Source organism: Dipodomys merriami, unplaced genomic scaffold, assembly GCF_024711535.1.
Source record: "Dipodomys merriami isolate MVZ:Mamm:240054 unplaced genomic scaffold, mDipMer1.0.p SCAF_11, whole genome shotgun sequence".
Taxonomy (NCBI): domain Eukaryota; kingdom Metazoa; phylum Chordata; class Mammalia; order Rodentia; family Heteromyidae; genus Dipodomys; species Dipodomys merriami.
In genome coordinates this window covers 40375310-40392917 of record NW_027202382.1, presented here as the reverse complement: position 1 = coordinate 40392917, position 17608 = coordinate 40375310, and the positions used below count along the sequence as shown (strand labels likewise).

Here is a 17608-nt window from a genome sequence, read left to right as displayed (position 1 = left end):
TGCTCAAAATGTCTGCCCTGTATTTGCCAACAGAATTCTGATTTCTTAAAGCATCAATATTGCGGCTGGGAATGTGGCTTAGTGGTAGAGTGCTTGCCTAGCATGCATGAAGCCTTAGGTTCAAGTCCTCAGTCCCACATAAATAGAAAAAGCCAGAAGGGGCACTGTGGCTCAAGTGGTAGAGTGCTAGCCTTGAGCAAAAGCTCAGGGACACTGCCCAGGCCCTGAGTTCAAGCCCCAGGACTGGCCAAAAGAAAAAAAGAAAAAAGTATTGTTATTGATATCCTTCTTCAACAGGCCCTGGAATAGTCTAGTACTATTTTTTTTTAATTGCATTTATTTCTGTGATGAGGGTATAACTCAGTGGTAGAGCACTTCCCTAGCATGTGCAAGGTCCTGGTTTAATCCCCAGCACTGCCAAAAACGTCACAAAATGTCAAACGTATCTGTATATACTTTTGTATCATGTGTGTTAGAGCCAGGTTCTGGTGGCACAAGCCTGTAATCCTAGCTACTCAAGACTCTAAAATCCAAGGATCACAGTTCAAAGCCAACTTTGAGCAGACAAATCTGAGATTTATCTCCAACTAACCAGTAAAGCCCACAAGTGGTGGTTCACACCTGTAATTCTAGCTACTCAAGAAGCTGAGATGTGAGGAGCATGATTTGAAGGCAGTCCGGGTAGGAAAGTCTGAGACTTCACTCCAGTTAACTACGAAAAAAAGGCCCAACATGGAGCTGTAACCCAAGAAATAGAGCTTTAACCTTGAGCAGAAAAGCTCAGGGACAGCAGCCAGGCCGAGTTCAAGCCCCACGGCTGGTACAAAAAAAGAAAAAGTTGCCCACACTACCATTTTCTTTCATTTCTTTCCCATAAATCTAACCTTTTTAGTCCTACAGACTGGGTTCCTTGGAGCCCTCTTCACTGCTCTGCTCACAGCCAGTGATGATAGCTGAGCTGCTCTGCTTCCTCTGCTCATCTTGGGACCCTTTTTCCCTTTCCTATGCAGATGTCCTGGTTTGGGTCCAAACCAGCTCCCAAAGGCAGCATCCGGCCATCTATCTCCAGCCCTCGGATACCATGGTCCTAGAAGGAATCACCCACCCAAGGATTCAGCTCCATAGGTTGACACTTTTTCTGTGAAAAGAACACTAACACACCAGTCTGGGTGTGTTTTTAATCACTGTATCTGCAGTATTTTGTACAAGCCCCCAAACATTGTTTACAAGACTTAAAGGCCCGCCTCCCTATAGGCTGATAGGAACCTCAGGAGGAAGCTGATCCTATGACATTCTGGTCATCAAACTGGAAGGCCCAGGCACTACCAGATTTCCAGTGCTGCTGCTAATACCCCAGCTCTGGCCAGCACCTGAGTCCTCTAACTTCATAACATTAGCACTTAAAGCTGAAGCAGGCAGCCTGTTAGGCAACAAGTGATTGATCATGTAAGAGGTGATATGAGCCTGGAGGTGAAGACAGCCTTTGAAGAAATCAACTCAGTGGACATAGTGGTACATGCCTGCAACCCCAGCACTCAGGAGGCGGAGGCAGCCTGTGCTAATGTAGTGAGACTCTCAAAGAAGGAAGAAAAGAAGGGTCTCCTTACATTAGCATGTTTGGGTTCGGATGAGTTACAAGTTTTTTAACCCTTCTCAAGAAAACATCATTGCCCAAACCAAGACTTTGAGATATGTATGTATTTGGAGTACCTGGGACCAGGGTGGTTTCATGAAGAATCTGCAGCTTCTGGTGGCATCTCCATTTTACTTAAGAAAACTAGCGACAGAAAGATCCTAAGTATAGCACCAAATACACTCAATTGCCTTTTAAATGAATGTACTTGTCTTGATGGGTTGCTGGTAAACCATTTTAAACTATTTTTATAGCTAAAATTCACTATTATAAACATGTTTTCTGTATTATAAAATCCATGTAACTGATGTTCTTAAAGGAAAATCAGAACATCAAGAGGAAAATATTCCCATCCCCATGTCATGTTGCTAGCTGTGTGTGGCATCTGCTGTCTGCAGCAGTGGTGGGATTTCACTTGCTTTCCTCTTCATTCTGTCCCACTACCACAGAGCAAATGCTAATCACTGTCTCTTACGGACAACCTGCTCAAGTCCACGGAAGCAGCATGTCTGTTCTTCCCCAGTCTGCCTTGTGTGGAGCCCACTCTCCCTCACCTCCCCCGGAATTTAAGATGACACTACTTTCATATCAGCCTCAGCGGCTGCATACTTGATAGCACAACATGCCTCTAGCCAGAGGGATGAGCGCTTGAGTTCCTTATTACACTTGTTCTGAATCTGAAGGGAAACATCTTACTGATTTACATTTTGATTAAACTTTCATTAGTAAATAAAAAATGGAATAACTGGAGCTCCTAAATTTATTATCAGCTAACTATGTAAAGTGGTTTCTCAGTTGTGAAACAATTAAGGCCTATACACACATGTACCTATAAAATCCATCCCAGAGAAACACAAGTATTTGCATTTGCCTATACTTCCAGGAAGTACCAAGCCAGAACAGCATCACCTTAACCCATCTCAGGCTCTGCCCATTACCTACCTCCACATGTGACTCCTTGCAGAAGTTTGTCCCTTTAGAATCCCACTTCCCATTTAGTGGGAAAACAAAGTGGGAGTCCCGTCATCCTGAGGAAGTGGTAGCTTCTGTACCAAGCAGGAGTTCCTTTTACACCTATCTTGAGAACTGGTTAGTCCATGGGTAACCAGCAGCAGCTACTGCACTGTGGAAGCCTGTCCCACTCCAGTGGCTTCTCCTGTTGAGACAGTGAGGTATGATGGGGCCTCTTGGGCAGTCACTCGGTTAGGCACGCCCCTCTGGCTAGGCTTTCCTGCTGCATGTTGAATTTCCTTCAGCTTTAAGAGGAAGAGTGGAATATTCCAAGTGATTGAATGCACTTTTACTTGTACAAAGTTTCCTGTGATAGACAGTATCTATCTATCTATCTATAGATAACCCTTTATATGAGCATTGGATCTTGGTATCACTCCCAATGTTGTAAATAGGGACTGTATTATCTAAAAACTGCTGTAGAAAATTCATTTGTGGTGCAATACACTTTTTGATTAAAACTATTCAATCCAGATGCAACTAGAGTGGGTTTTACTTGATACAATGGTTTGGTACTCTGTTCAGTACTGTGGTTATGTTCAGTCTAATACACATATTCAATACAAGGGCTATAGATACTTGTCGTTCAAAAAGAGCCTCCCCAGACTGGATTTGTCTGAGTAACTAAGCATGTGATCTGATGAAGGCAACCAGCCTCCTTCTTGAAATTGCTGTGGCTCTGAGGAGCTTTGGGGGGGGGGGGGGAGGAACCAGAAAGACCTCAGGAATATGAATGAGGGCCTTGCTTTACAAGAATATCAGCTGCAGTTGTATGTGCAGAGAACACTTCTGAAGGGGCTCACCACTGGTAGCTACAGGGAATGAAGTTTTGCTAGTCTGGCTACTGGCTGACTGCTACCTGGTTCTGGCAGTTGGTTCACTAAAGGAAACGTTTGTCTGCAACACAACAGCACCAGTATCAGATGGTGACCAGGCATGGGAAGGCCCGCCCTCAAAAACTCCCAAGTGCAGCCACACAAATGGAAGACTTTTAAAGCCTTGGGCAATGATTACATGTTTGGCACTTTATTAATTTAAATAAGCTCCAAAATTACATACAAATCAAAAGTAAGAAACAAATAGTTATTGAGCAAAATGCCTCTCGCAGCAGCCAGCAGCACTGCAGCCGAAGCTCTCAGACTGATGTGGCAAGAGTCCTGTGGAGTGGTGCCCTGCTCGCTCCCCGGGGACAGCTAGCTGGACACATGTCCACCCTTCCACAGTGACTTTCCAGAACAGTCCAACTCATTCATTATCATCCCATTTGTTACGCTTTCTTACATACAGGAAACACACTGCAATGTACATACTAATGAGCCAAGAGCTTTATTGATGCAGCAGGCACTTTACAATGAGCCCGAGAGAAGCCTTCTCTGCAAAGACAGAATGTCTGTACAACTCTCAGGGTTTTTCCACTTCAAAAAAAAAAAACAAACAAACCAAAACAAAACAACAGGCTTCCTTTCACCACCACAGCCCTTGGATCTGCACCTGCCCAAATCACCCCTCCCCATGTTAAACAGGCAGTGCACACAGGCACACCTGACCGACGCTGGCCAGTCATTGCAGACAGTCCCACAGCACTTCTGCATTACTTTGTGGACAAAAGCAGACTCAGATCCTGCAAGGATTTAGGAAACAATAAGACAACTTTTCCCTCCACCTTGAAAATAAAATACATTTCCGCAGATATGTGTCCTGAAATATTTAGTTGGGAGTTCCTAGGAAGATAAGTTCATTGTCAATCCCTTCTTCACCAGCCTGGGCATCCAAAATTCTTCTCAAGGTAACATGAGTCTTTTTGTTAAACAGTCTTTCTTGCTGTAAGAACTCTTATAATGGAGCCTAGGCCTCCTACAGCTAAGGCCTGTGGGGCAGGAAAAGGAAACGTCAAGTGAGACCTGGCTGGCCGGGAACAAGGGTCCTGACCGGCTATGGAGACAGGACCACACACTCCAAGACCTAAATCCTACCATGCCAGACTTCTCAGTGCAGAGCAGTGCAGTGCAGTGCAGACCATTTTCTAGGAAAGGGCCCCATCCTGGAGCTGAGGGTCCCCGAGAACTGCCCACCTTGAGACAAACCTGGCTTGTGGCCACTGTCTTCCAAGCACACAACACAGCCCGTTTCCCTGAGACAAGATAAATGCTTCCACCTTGTCAGCGTGAGCCTAGGCACAGAAACGCATGCCAACCTTGAGAGCTGGCTGGCCATAGATAGGGCAAGTCACCTGAGGGAAGGAGATTCCGTGGAAGGACCTGACTGCTCCACCGGGGCTACCCACATATACTGAGCTGCGGAGCTCAGTGGTAAAGCACTTGCCTCACATGCAAGAGGCCTCAGGTTCCTGGCCCTAGTTCTTGAAAAGTTCAAGGCTAAGCTCCTTGGGAAGGGCAGATGGTTTGTTAGCCATATATAGTCCGGTCCCTTAATTGCTAGACACACGCACTGAAGTGTGCTATAGAAGGTGAGGGGCAAGGGAGGAGCACAGTAGCACACATGTTAACACATGGCCTTGTGTGTTGAACTCAAAGCCTCACACCCTTGGTTGGCATTTTCACTCTACCACTTGAGCCATAGCTCCACTTCCAGCTTTTTTTTTTTTTTCTCTCAAGGACTTTCCTGCTTGGTCTGGTTTCAAACTGCAGTACTCACATCTCAGCTTCCTGGGTAGACAGGATTCTTGGCATGAGCCACTGGCACCCAGCTATATCTATATATATGGCCTCGCTCTTAAAGACTCCCCAAATGAGGGCAGACAGCCCTTTCTGATTTGCACGGACACCTCAAGGTATCTGTCCCTTCTGGTGTATAAGCTGAGCCCAGAGCAGGAAGCCCTTAGTTTTTTTTTTTTTTTTTTTTTTTTTTTGGGGGGGGGAGGGTCCAGTCGTGGGGCCTGAACTCTGGGCCTGGGCACTGTCCCTCAGCTCTTCAGCTCAAGGCTAGCGCTCTACCACTTGAACCCACAGCGCCACTTCCGGCCTTTTTCTTTTTGTTTATGTGGTGCTGAGGAATCAAATCCAGGGCCTCAGGCACGCAAAGCAAGCGCTCTACCACTGAGCCACCTTCCCAGCCCCAACCCCCTTAGTTCTTTTCTTTCCAAATTTTTGGCCAGTACTGGGTCTTGACCTCACTCAGCTTTCTTGCTCACAGCTGGAGCTCTAGTAGGTAAGCCAAGCCTCCAGCCCAGCCTGCTGGTAAATTAATTAGACAGGCATCTTGGGCTTTTCCGCCTGGGCTGGTTTCAAACCTCAGTTCTCCAGATCTCAGCCACTCAATTAGCTAGGATTATAGGTGTGAGCCCCTGACCCAGAGCCAGCTACCTTCCGGCAGCAGCGGAGGCCCCAACCGAGCAGCCAGCCTCACCTCACCAGGCCACTGCCCATGTCCTGCACCAAGGGGGCTCTCTACCAGACCAAAAGCCATAGCTGAAAAGCAAAGGCAGTGGAAGAACAAAGAGAGCAGATTCCTATCAGCGACGTCTAGGGAGAGGTGAGTGACCAGCTGTGCCTGGCACTCGCACAGGCCCATCAGACGGTCCCACATTTGTTCTGGGAAAGCTGGCCTGCTGGGGCCACGTTACATACCTTTTCATGCCACTGGAGTAACACTGCACTGCTATTTTCTGTGGGCTTCTCGAACCCTTTATAAATGTACTTCATTAACAAGTCAACCCCATTTCTGTCCAGTGACTGCACAGCCTGCTCGATTTCGCTGCTCTTAAAGTTAGTGAGCACTTTCAGCACCACGCCTTGGGCTCGTTCCTGGAGGAGAGAGAAGGGGAGTGAGGCCCACTTGGTCCCCCATGTGTACTCACAGTGCCACATCACAGACAGAACTCACCAGAAACAGGGTCCAATTTCTAGTTCATCTAAGGAAGACGGTTAGAAAAAGAAATAGACTAAAAAATTTTGCTCCTTTAAATTTCAATTTCTCTTATTTATGTTAATAAGGCGTTGCACTTACTTTGGAAGGAGGAAGGAGTTTACTGGGGCCAAAGATCAGTTTTTCTTTTTTGTGGTGGTAGATGGAACCCAGGGCCTCAGGCTTCCAAGGCAAGTGCTCCACCTCTGAGCTGTTAGCTCCAGCCCAAGCTTTTTCTTTCTTTTGCTGCTGGTCTTGGGACTTAACTTGGGGCCTGGGCTGAGATTTTTTGCTCATGGCTAGCATTCTACCACTTAAGCCATCCCTGTACTTCCTGCTTTTTGCTGGTTAACTAGAGACAAGAGTTTCACTGACTTTCCTACCTGGGTTGAGTCTGAACTGTGATCTTCAGATCTCAGACTCCTGAGTAGTGGCAGGAGCCACCAGTGCCTGGCTTCATTTTCTTGTTTGATGATACTAGCCAGGCCTTAAACTCCACGTGATGACACGATGGAAGTGCCTTTATTGGACTGCAGTTGCCCAAAGGATTCATACCCCTACTAAAGCAGCTATGTCCTCCCACCTTTGTAAGATGCTCAATCCCAGCTGGAAGGAGGCCCCTCTTTCTGGACCAAGATTTAGAAATTTGGTCATGTAGTAAGAATAATTTCATTTTAGTAAGTATGGAGGCTCATGCCTGTAATCTTAGCTACTCAGAAAGTTGAGATCTGAGGATCTCAGTTCGAAGCCAGCCTGAGCAGGAAGCTCCATGACTCTTGCCTACAATTAATCGCCAAAAAGGCCGGAAGTGGAGCTGCAGCTCAAATGGCAAAGTGCTAGTCTTGCGAATGAAAACACTCAGGAACAAGCCGGGTGCTGGTGGCTCAGCTTGTAATCCTAGCTACTCAGGAGTATGAGCTCTGAAGATCACGGTTCAAAGCCAGCCCAGGCAGAAAGTTCCCCTAAGACTCTTATCTCCACTAAGCTACACAAAAAAGCCGGAAGTGGCACTGTGGCTCAAGTGGCAGAGTATTAGCCTTGAGCACAAAGGGGCTAAGGGACAGTGCCCAGGCCCTGAGTTCAAGCTCCAGGACTGGCAGAAAAAACAAAACAAAACAAAAAAGAACCCTCAGGAACAGTGCACCCAGGCCCTGAGTTCAAGCTCCAAGACTGGCACAAAAAAATAACAGTAATTTTACCTTTTCATCTAGTTCTTAAAAAACAGTGCACCCAGGCCCTGAGTTCAAGCTCCAAGACTGGCACAAAAAAATAACATTAATTTCACCTTTTCATCTAGTTCTTAAAAGAAAGGAAACCCAAGATTGTGAATTGCTAGGCATGAATGGTTCACACTATAATCTTAGCTACTCAGTAAGCTGAGATCTGAAGAATCTCATTCAATACCAGCCTAGGCAGAAATGCCCACTAGAATCTAACTCCAAAATAACCAGCAAAAAACAAGGCTAGAGGGATGGCTCAAGTGACAGAGCATCAGCCTAGCAAACAAAAGGCACCGAGTTCAAACTCCAGTACTGCAAAAGAAAAAAAAAAATCTGAAATTGATAAAAAGCCACTTAAAATATTTGTCAATTTCTTGTTGTACTTACAGATCTTCATTTTTAATATTAAGTGTATATGTATTCTTTATCACTATAAATTACTCTCTAAAAAAAAATAAAAATTTAATTTAAAAAAAGCAAAAGAGGCCATGCACCAGTAGCTTATGCCTATAATCCTAGCTACTCAGGAGGCTGAGATGTGAGGATCACAGTTCAAAGCCAGCCCAGGCAGGAAAAGTCCGTCAGACTTTTATCTTCAATTAACCACCAAAAAACCAGAAGTGGTGCTGGGGCCTAAAGTAGTAGAGCACTAGCCCTGAGCTGAAGAGCTCAGGGACAGCACCCAGGCCCAAAGTTCAAGCCCCACAACTGATCAAAAAAAAAAAAAAAAAAAAAGCTGGGAAGGTGGCTCAGTGGTAGAGTGCTTGCCTTGCATGCCTGAGGCCCTGGGTTTGGTTCCTCAGCACCACATAAGCAAAAAGAAAAAAGCCAGAAGTGGTGCTGTGGCTCAAGTGGTACAGCGCTAAGAAAAAAAAGAGGAAACTATAGCAAAAACAAAAAATTTAATAAAAGAAAATCCAAAAAACACCTAAAATCCTCCTGCAGACAAAGCCTACTCAACAGTCTACGAATAACCACTGATAAAGCCCTACTAGACAACTAATCAGCTGTTGTGCTGACCAGCTGACTTCTCACCCCACCAGGTCCTGGGTAGAAGTGAATGTTTCTTGGGGGAGCTTTTATGATAAACACCGACAGCTCCGGTACTGGGTATGGCTTAGAGGTAGAGCACTGTGTAGCATGCTGAAGGCCCCAAGATCTATCCTCTACAGCGTAAACACACACAGCACTGATTCAATGTCATGTCAGAGGAACTCAACATCTAGAAGTGCTAAGGGCTTTCCTGGAAAGCACTGCTAGTGCCACCTCACTCCCACGAACAAAGACGAAGCAAACCCGGCCCCCACCCCAATGAGCCTGGAGAGAAAGACAACCACAGTCCTGAGCTGCCAAAGCATGGCAATCACTTTACCTTCACAGCTTGATTCTTGGTGTTGACTGGAGAGTTCCTCAAGGCTGCATGGAATGCCCGAAGCATGTCCCCTGTGCATCATGAGCAGTTAAGGATGGCTAAGTTCAAGTATGCCCATACTTTCAGTAATGACCTCACTTCAAAAACAGCTCCCAAGACATCTCCACACGCACCCCCATTCAATGACAGCCTTTCTGGTAGACATTGCCTGGTTTTATCCTGTAGGTTTCCTGAGCCATGGGGAAGTGAGGGGTCACTTCTAAGTGACTGCCCCCTTAAGGGGGATTTGCAGTAAATCTGGCTGATCTCCTTTGTACCTGCTTGACACAGGGCACACTACTTGCCCCATTGGGCCCTCAGGGCAACCAGGCAGGTCTTCTCATTCTACAAAGCAAAAAAAAAAGGGCAGGCACAAACAGGTTTAACTGTTCGCCCAGTGCTTATCAAACTAAGGAGATCAAGACCTGTGAAAATATCCCTGCCTGACCACGCACTGGTGGCTGATGCCTGTAATCCTAGCTACTCAGGAGGCTGAGACCTGAGGACTCTTATCTCCAATTAACCCCAGAAAACTGGAATTGGTGCTATGGCTCAAAGTGGTAGAGTGCTAGCCTTGTGCACAAAAGCTCAGGGACAGCACACGCCTTGAGTTCAAGCCCTCCAACTGACATTCCCCCTCCCCCCCAAAAAAATATCCCTGCCTAGAGCTGGGAATGTGGCTTAGTGGTAGAGTGCTTGCCTAGCTTGACTGAAGCCCTGGGTTCAATTCCTCAGTAGCACATAAACAGAAAAAGCCAGAAGTGGTGCTGTGGCTCAAGTGGTAGAGTGCTAGCCTTGAGCAAAAGCAGCTCAGGACAGTGCCCAGGCCCTGAGTTCAAGCTCCAGGATTGGCAGAGGGGAAAAAAATCCCTGCCTAGGTCAATGAGGTCCCAACAGTTACAAGAATCTTTTCCCAATAAAATAAACCAGTCTCTGCCCCCCCCCACCCTCCACACCATAGTTGCAGTCCTAACACATTTTCCCCCAAGTTCTAAACACCCAGCACACAAAAGAAAATTACAATCTGGGTTAGGTCCCCAAAGGTGACACCTATTTTAAACGGAATTACATCAGCCAACTTTCATTTCCTCGTGTGAAACACTGGCTTCAGCCAAAAAGCTTCAAAAATAGAACAAGGAATGGCTCTGCCCAATCAGGTCTTTACTCCTGTTCATGCAGCAATACCCACATGGGCAGACAGGGTCTCTGGGGCACAACTGAACTCCCAGCTTCCCCATTGTGGGTTCTACCTTGGCTAAATTTGTCTACACCACAGGCATGCACCTGCCAGTCCTGGTTTCCCAGCTACTTGCTTGGATCTACCTTAACACTGGAAAGGCAGCCCACCCCCATCCCACCTTATCTTTCCACTTTGAAATTCCTTTTCCCTAAGCAAGGGCCAGTCCTGAAGTGAGTCACTGATAATCTCTTCCCTGTATCTCCTTTTCTTTTCTTTTCTTTTTTTTTTTTTTTTTTTGTCTGTCCTAGGGCTTAACTCTGGGCATGAGCGGTCCTCAGCTCTACAGCTCAAGGCTAGCGCTCTACCACTTGAGCTACAGCGCCACTTCTGGTTTTCTGGTGGTTTACTGGAGATAAGAGTTTCATGGACTTTCCTGCCTGGGCTGGCTTTGAACCTCGATCCTCAGATCTCAGTCTCCTGAGTAGCTAGGATTACAGGCGTGAGCCACCAGCGCCCAGCTGTATCTCCTTTTCTAATGTGGTTCCCCAGAGCAATAGGCAAGGTTTCTGAGGCTTAAAAGAAACCTTGCTACAACTTAACACCATCAGCAAGCATATTCATCCACAAAATGGGTAAGGAACAGCAAGGACATAGCTATTCTGCAAGGCAAAAAGTTGCTGCTCTAGGTGGCTCCCTGAAACACCAGCCTGGCACACAAACACCACGGCCCTGGTGGACAAGATCTAGGAGAGGAGGAAGGTGGCCCTGCAGTCATATCTGATTTAGGAGCTGACCTACATACCCAGCCAGCTTTAAGTCCTTTCAGAAAATAGGGTGTGAGGGTGGGGGACCCTGCCCAGCTCCCAGTCTCCTCTGAACCATTCTCAACCACAGCAACAGACATTTTTGGACCAGATGATTCTTTCATCTGAGCCCTGCAGGATGTTCCACAGCATCCCTAGCCTCTCTACACATCCAGCAGCATTCCAAATTGTGACAACCACAATGTTTCCAAATACTGCTGAGCTTCCTGGAAGATAGGAGATCACAGGAAACCCCTGCTGTAGTCTTGCTCTAAGCTCCAGAGGCTGCTTCACTGAGGAAGTAAAGGAAGGGTCTCAGGTTCTAGGTCAGGCATTTTCACTCATTATCTCCCTCCAAAAACTCTTTATGACAAGGACGTCTTTCTCCATTTTAGAATCTCTCAGAAGGGCATTTACCTGCCCAAGGCTGAAAAGCTAAGCTGTCCAGCTGACCTCAAACCTGAACTCTTTCTGCCACACTTTCTGTTGCTCCGTTCCAGACTCAGTGTGCCCAGGACATTTGCTTTGGATCTGATGAGGCCAGTGTGGCTGTGCTCCATGTGACGGAGGACACTGAGATTGGGAAGGGTATGTGACCCATGCAAAGTCACACAGCTAGTGCAAGGAAAGGTTGGTCTGTGAGGACGGATAGCCCATGAGCTTCCTTCTTCATCTGGATGAACTACCAACATGATATACTTCTCAGCATAGGCCTAAGACAGGCTCCAGTCCCAACCTCCCTTCCCTCAACTCCTCTACTCTCCTAAGACTCTTAAAGGTTCTACAGTGAAATGCAATGCTCTGATACAAGATCAACATTCAACACATATTAGAGACACAAACTACAGTTCCATCCTCCTGCCTACCTGGGTCCCACATCTGCCTGGATTTCAGTCCTCACCTGTTAACTTCCCTTTCCCCAATCCAAGAGGTGCACTCCCTGAGCTAACAAGGTTTGTGATGCCAAGAGGAAGAAATTACCATCCCTTCAGCATGCACTGGGCTGCCTCAAGGAACCAGTGACTGGCTGGGGGCTTGTGGAGATATGACCTTCAAGTCCCAGCAGCAGCACAAAAAAGGCAGCAGCTGACCGTCCTCGGCCTCTTCTTTGGGAACTAACAGTTCTAGGCTAAAGACCTGACCCTGGAGAGCCAGTTCAGCACTGAATGCCCCAGAGCAGGTATGCACCAAACTAGAAAAACCAACCTTCCTTTCAGGGAGCCTTTCTCATGACCCCTTCTCATGGTAAAGTGGGAAATCTGGATGGGACAGGAAATACAAGTGTGAACCTCCACCTTTGAAAACGCATTCCAGCAGTCTGAAGACTTTTGTTTTAAAGGCATATTGAAAGAACAGGGCAGGTCTCCTCCCAAAAGCAGTGGGCCTGATTTCCCGAGCTGAGTCAACCCATTAAACACCCAGAACCTGATTTATATACAGCAGGAGCCTCCAACCCTGCCCTGCTGAGTGCGGGGGAGGGGTACACATTTCCTGTCACACCATTTGAATAAAGAAAAAGTCTTCCTGTGAGAGTAAGGCAGTTTCCTTTGCTCAAGCTGCTAGGGGACCACAGGCGCTGGGGACAATCGCCTCTATTTTTATTCTTCTGTTCTACATGTCTATGTTCTGTGGCCACAGGAACAGTCACTTCCAGTCGTGGGGCTCTACTTTTATACTTCACTTTACATTCAAACGCTTTTCTTAGCTCTAAACGACCAGTTTTTCCCACTGCTTCCTGCACCAGGTTACTGAGGGAGCCACAACTCACTTGTTGCGTGTGGCTGATACCATCCAAATCCAAGGTGCACAGAGAAAGGGAATGGGTGAGGAAAGGTGGTATTAACTGACTCTGGAGTCATCACTGCTCAAGTTCCGATCTCACGCTGCCCTTCACCAGCACCTCCAGCCCTTTCTTCCCCGCAGCCAGCCACCTATTTTTCAAGTTCGGCTGTAATGGGGCCCAAGAAAGCCAGTGGGGCGGCCCAGGAGGACTGTGCGCCCTCACCTCCACCCCGGCCACCCTCGCCGCTCAATGACTCCGCCGCAGCTCACCTCGGCCCCTCCCGGCAGCCACCCGGTGATGGCCCTACGCTCCGCACGGAGGGAGTCGGCCGTGAGGGGGGAGGTGACAGGCCTGCTGGGTCGCCCGGGGAGCCGGCGCCCCGGGGTCCGGACCTAGGGAGACGGCATCCCTGGGGAGGAAGACGCCGGAGCCCCGGACTGGGAGGACAAAGCCCGGGAAGCACCGCGTCGGAAGGCGGCTGGGCCACCGGCCCGCGGGGAAAGAGGACGCCGGGCCACAGGAAGCGAGGTGGGGAGGAAAGGCCCGGGGCGAGTCCCGGGCCGAAGGGGAGGCGAGGGCCGGGCGCGCGCCGGGAAGGATATTGCCGCAGGAGTCCGTCCACCTCGCCGGGGTCCGGGCCCGGCTCGCCCGCCGCCGCCGCCGCCGCCGCCTCCTCCTGCTCGTCCACGAATTTGTTCTCGTCAAACTCATCGATGTCCACTCGGCGGAAGCGCGAGGACAGCGTGTTCCGGGCCATGGCGGGAGCTCGGCGCCCGCTCAGCCGGCTGCGCTCAGCCGGCTCCGCTCCGCGCTCGACCTCCGCTCCGTTCGCTTCAGCACCGGCCCCGGCTCCGGCTCCGGCTCGGGGGCGGGAAGCGGTGACCCGGCACCTCCTCCGCGCGCAGCCGCCGACGCCCACCCACTTCCGCTTCACGCCGGAACCGGAAGCCGAGGGCGGGTCCAGGAGGGGCGGGCCCGGAGAGCTGGAGAGTTGGGGTGGTATCCTCTCTGTCAGCGTCTCACGTCTTCCACCGTGGCGAGCTGAGCAGGCCTGCTATAACTGACCTCGTTCTCCAACTCCCTCCTGCCTCAGACGAGCCCCTAGTCGATAGCTCTGGTTGTGCCCGACCCAGACCGAGTAGACCCTGGGACCCCAAGAAAAGGCCATCCGTCTCTAGGAGGCCAGACAGGCTTCCCGAAGCACAAACCTTCGGACCGAGGTCTGAGAAGGTCTTCCAACGCCGTGCTGCGACGTGAGCGGGAGGCCTGAGCCCTGGAGCCTTGAACAGCACCACTCTGCACAGAGCTTGGCTGTGCCTTGCTCATAGAAGTGACCCTGTGGGGGCTGGGAAGGTGGCTCAGTGGTAGAGCACTTGCCTTGCACGCTCGAGGCCCTGGGTTCGATTCCTCAGCACCACGTAAGAAAAAAGCCGGAAGTGGTGTTGTGGCTCAAGTGGTAGAGAGCTAGCCGTGGGCTGAAGAGCTGAGGGCCAGCGCGGCCCCACGACCGGAACAAAAAAAAAAAAAGCGACTCTGTGATTAAATAGCAAGCTTGAAAGACGTTTGAAGTGCTTCCAAGGAACGACAAAACGCTGAAAACGTTTTAACTTGAAGGTGTGGAGACCTCTGAGGATGAGAGACGAGGAGAGGATATTTGTGGCCACCATGCTGGCGTGAAGTTGGCCAAGCAAGGCCCTTGTGCTGAGCAGTCTCCGTGGCGAGAGATATCTTAGAAGAATCGCCAGATCAATTGGCGGGGAAGTTAACCCATTGTCCACGATGATTAGGATGCTGGGAATTAGTTTTAGGGACTTTGACCTTAGCTTTAGGCTAAAATGGGTCTTTTCAAATAGTCTGAGATTTCCATTACATTCCCATGTGATAATACTTTTTTTTGGGGGGGGGGGGAATGGGGAAGGATGGTCAGTCAGTCCTGGCGCTTGTACACAGGGCCTGGGCGCTGTCCCTGAGCTTCTTTTGCTCTAGGCTAGCACTCTACCACTTGAGCCACAGCTGGTTCTCAAGTTCAAGGTCAGTGTGGGCTACATAGTGAGACCTTGTTTCAACAAAGAAAAAAATCCTTATTATACTGTGTCTGGGTGACTTGAATGATGAGGAGAAAATCACCCAGTGTCTGATTTTCTTAGACACAAGGTAAGGGTAGTAACAGGAAAGCCCTGGTAATTCCAAGCAGAGCAGTAACATGATCTAAGTTCTGGCAAGTTTGAAAAGGGAATCTAGCAGCTATATTGGAAACAATCAGAGCTTATTTAGGAGGTGACAGACAGGATATTAGGCCAAGATTATGCCCCAAAAAAGGTGGGGGAGTATTGTGAAAGCAGAACCCACAAGATTTGCTGATAGGTTAGATGTGGCATGTAAGAGAAATGGGGGTCACAGATGACAAAGACATTCAGTTGGCCTTGTAGCTCAATGATAGAGTGTTTGCGTAGCATGCTGGAGGCCTGGGTTCAATCCCACCACCACAAAAATAATAATTGGCTGGGCAATGATGGCTCATGCCTGCTCAGGAGGTTGAGATTTGAGGATCATGGTTCAAAACCAGCCCAGGCAGGAAAGTCCATGATACTCTTATCTCCACTTAACAAGTAAAAAGCCAGAAGTAGAGCTGTGGCTCAAGTGGTAGAGTGTTATCCTTGAACAACAAAAAAAGAAAGTATAGTGCCCAAGCCCTGAGTTCAAGGCCCAGGACCAGCATAAATAAAAAGTCTACTAGAACTGGAAAGTAGATAGCAAAGACCCTGTGTACTGTTAGCCTTCTATTTAAAACTAATCCATGTAAAAAATATTCTTTGTTCTTTTCCCCATGACCCTTCACCTCCTGAAATCCTGCCTCCCTATGGCTTGGAATAAGGCTCATGAATCCATGCAACAAGTATCCACCAGCTGGCCTGGAGACCACAATTAGGTGTTTCTCCTGCCAGGAAATCTCCAGGTTGGCTGTGGAGACAGACACCGTAAACACATCATTTAATTCAGATGTCTGGGGCTCAGAGAGCTCAGGACACATGAGGAAGTTGCTTCCCTTAGGAGAAGTAGTCTCCCTGGAGGTGACACATGACAGCAGCAAGACAACCTAGAGCTCTAAGAAAGTGACATGTTGGTGGCAATGGAGTGACTCCAGAATACTGGTTAACATGTGCTAGTTGGAGTGAGAGTGAAACTGCCCAAACAGTAAAGCGTAAACACCTTCTGGGCTTTGATTAATTGAAGTTTTTGTTCCACTCTCTGGACTGGCCTTAGGTCCTGAGTGGCACAGGTGGGGACACAGAGGTGGTAGCAACTTCCTAGAGATGGCAAGTGTACTATAGCTCAATTTTGGCCATTCAGCCATTTTTTTTTTCATTCATTTGGGCAGCTGAATCTGTGCTACTCTGAGTTAGACATAGGTGTACTGGGGAATTGGAAGGATGAGGGGTGGCACTTTATTATGCATCACTCTTGGACTGAGAGCTTTATCTGTATCTTCTCTAATCCTCGTAAGTATATCATTTTGCTAATGAGAAAACATTTGCTAATGAGAAAACTGACTCAAGAGAGGGAAAGGGATTTGCCAAGAGTATCGAGTATTACCTGGTAACAGGCTAGAATTTGAATCCCCATGGTTTTGCTAAAATATATATCACCAATGGCATACATTTGTAATCCTAGCTTCTTGGGAGGCTGAGGTGAGGAGAACAGCAATTTGGGTGGAAGGGGTGTGGTAGGACCCCTGCTCAACCAATGGCATATTCTAGCTAGTGGGAGCTGAGATGAGGAAGATTTAATTTCCAAGTCAGACTGGACAAAGGAATCCCTGAAACCATCCCAACAGGAAATAATACATGGTGTGGTGGCATGGGCGGCTCGGCTCGTTCTAGGATTATGGTCTGCATCAGAAGTGAAGCCCTTTTTCAAAAATAACCAGCTCGGGGCTGGGAAGGTGACTCTGGTAGAGTGCTTGCCCCGCGTGCATGAGGCCCTGGATTCTACTCCTCAGCACCACACAAACAGAAAAGGCCAGAAGTGGCGCTGTGGCTCAAGTGGTAGAGCACTAGCCTTGAGCTGAAGAGCTCAGGGACAGCGCCCAAGCCTAGAGTTGAAGCCCCACGACCGAACAAACAAACAAAAAACCAGCTCATAAAAGGGCAGAAGGTTCGGCTTACCCATAGAGTGTCAGTTTAGCCATTGTGAGGCCCAGATCAATCCCAAGTAGCACCAAAAAAGAAGTCTAGGCCAAGCTGCCTCCACCAGAAAATTCTAGAATCCAAACTCCGTCCTACCCCAAACCTTCTTTCCTATGGAGTGTGGTGGTTTACCCTGTAATCCCAGCCCAGGAGCAGCTGAGGCAGGAGGATCGCGTGTTGGAAGCCAGCACCACCAGTCTAAAATCAAAACCCTCCCACTTAAACCCCTGGCTCCAGCATCTAGCTCAGAGACGGGCTGGGTAATCTGCTAAGCTGCCCGAAGGAATGAAATCAACAGACGACTGAATAGTCAAATTCAAGCCCTGACTACTCCATTTCCGACTACTAGTGGCTCACTCCACGAGTCAATTTCGCTAAGGGTGCTGTCTCGGGCACTAAGGCTAAGCTGTGAAATGCTCGCGTTAGAGGCGGGGCGGGATGAACCGCCGCTCTCCGGAAGGAAGAAGGCGGGACTAGAATCCCCAGGCGCGACGCCATTGGTTACGTACACCGCCA

At 48.6% G+C, this 17608-nt stretch overlaps 2 protein-coding genes across 5 annotated transcripts in view; one reads left to right on the top strand and one right to left on the bottom strand.

Annotated features, from left to right (window-relative positions):
- The window catches only part of Golga1 (golgin A1), a 52367-nt gene extending 49254 nt beyond the window's left edge, over nt 1-3113 (top strand). For all 3 annotated transcript variants that reach the window (XM_070013454.1, XM_070013447.1, XM_070013438.1), the window contains exon 23: nt 1011-3113. In XM_070013454.1, coding sequence (XP_069869555.1) covers nt 1011-1091 — 81 coding nt within the window. In that variant the 3' untranslated portion in view covers nt 1092-3113. The remainder of the gene's footprint in view (nt 1-1010) is intronic.
- An 834-nt stretch (nt 3114-3947) lies between these two features.
- On the bottom strand, nt 3948-13803 carry Arpc5l (actin related protein 2/3 complex subunit 5 like). 2 transcript variants are annotated; one of them, XM_070013419.1, is made up of 4 exons: nt 13508-13803; nt 9101-9173; nt 6232-6408; nt 3948-4511 (listed from the first exon to the last, which is right to left on the bottom strand). In XM_070013419.1, the coding sequence occupies exons 1-4, from the start codon at nt 13660-13662 to the stop codon at nt 4449-4451; spliced, it is 468 nt and encodes a 155-aa protein (XP_069869520.1). In that variant the 5' UTR covers nt 13663-13803; the 3' UTR covers nt 3948-4448. The 2 variants fall into 2 exon arrangements, with proteins under 2 accessions (XP_069869520.1, XP_069869528.1); XM_070013427.1 differs by lacking the exons at nt 9101-9173; nt 13508-13803 and adding an exon at nt 6611-8044.
- Between the last annotated feature and the right edge of the window lie 3805 nt (nt 13804-17608).

What these genes read in the sequence shown, in the direction of transcription:
- Arpc5l (XM_070013419.1), bottom strand. Translation starts at nt 13,662, where the DNA reads ATGGCCCGGAACACGCTGTCCTCGCGCTTCCGCCGAGTGGACATCGAT. An exon ending in GTGGACGGACTCCTGCGGCA is followed by an intron (nt 9,174 to 13,507) that starts ATATCCTTCCCG and finishes CTCATGATGCAC; the next exon opens with AGGGGACATGCTTCGGGCAT. An exon ending in CCAAGAATCAAGCTGTGAAG is followed by an intron (nt 6,409 to 9,100) that starts GTAAAGTGATTG and finishes TCTCTCCTCCAG; the next exon opens with GAACGAGCCCAAGGCGTGGT.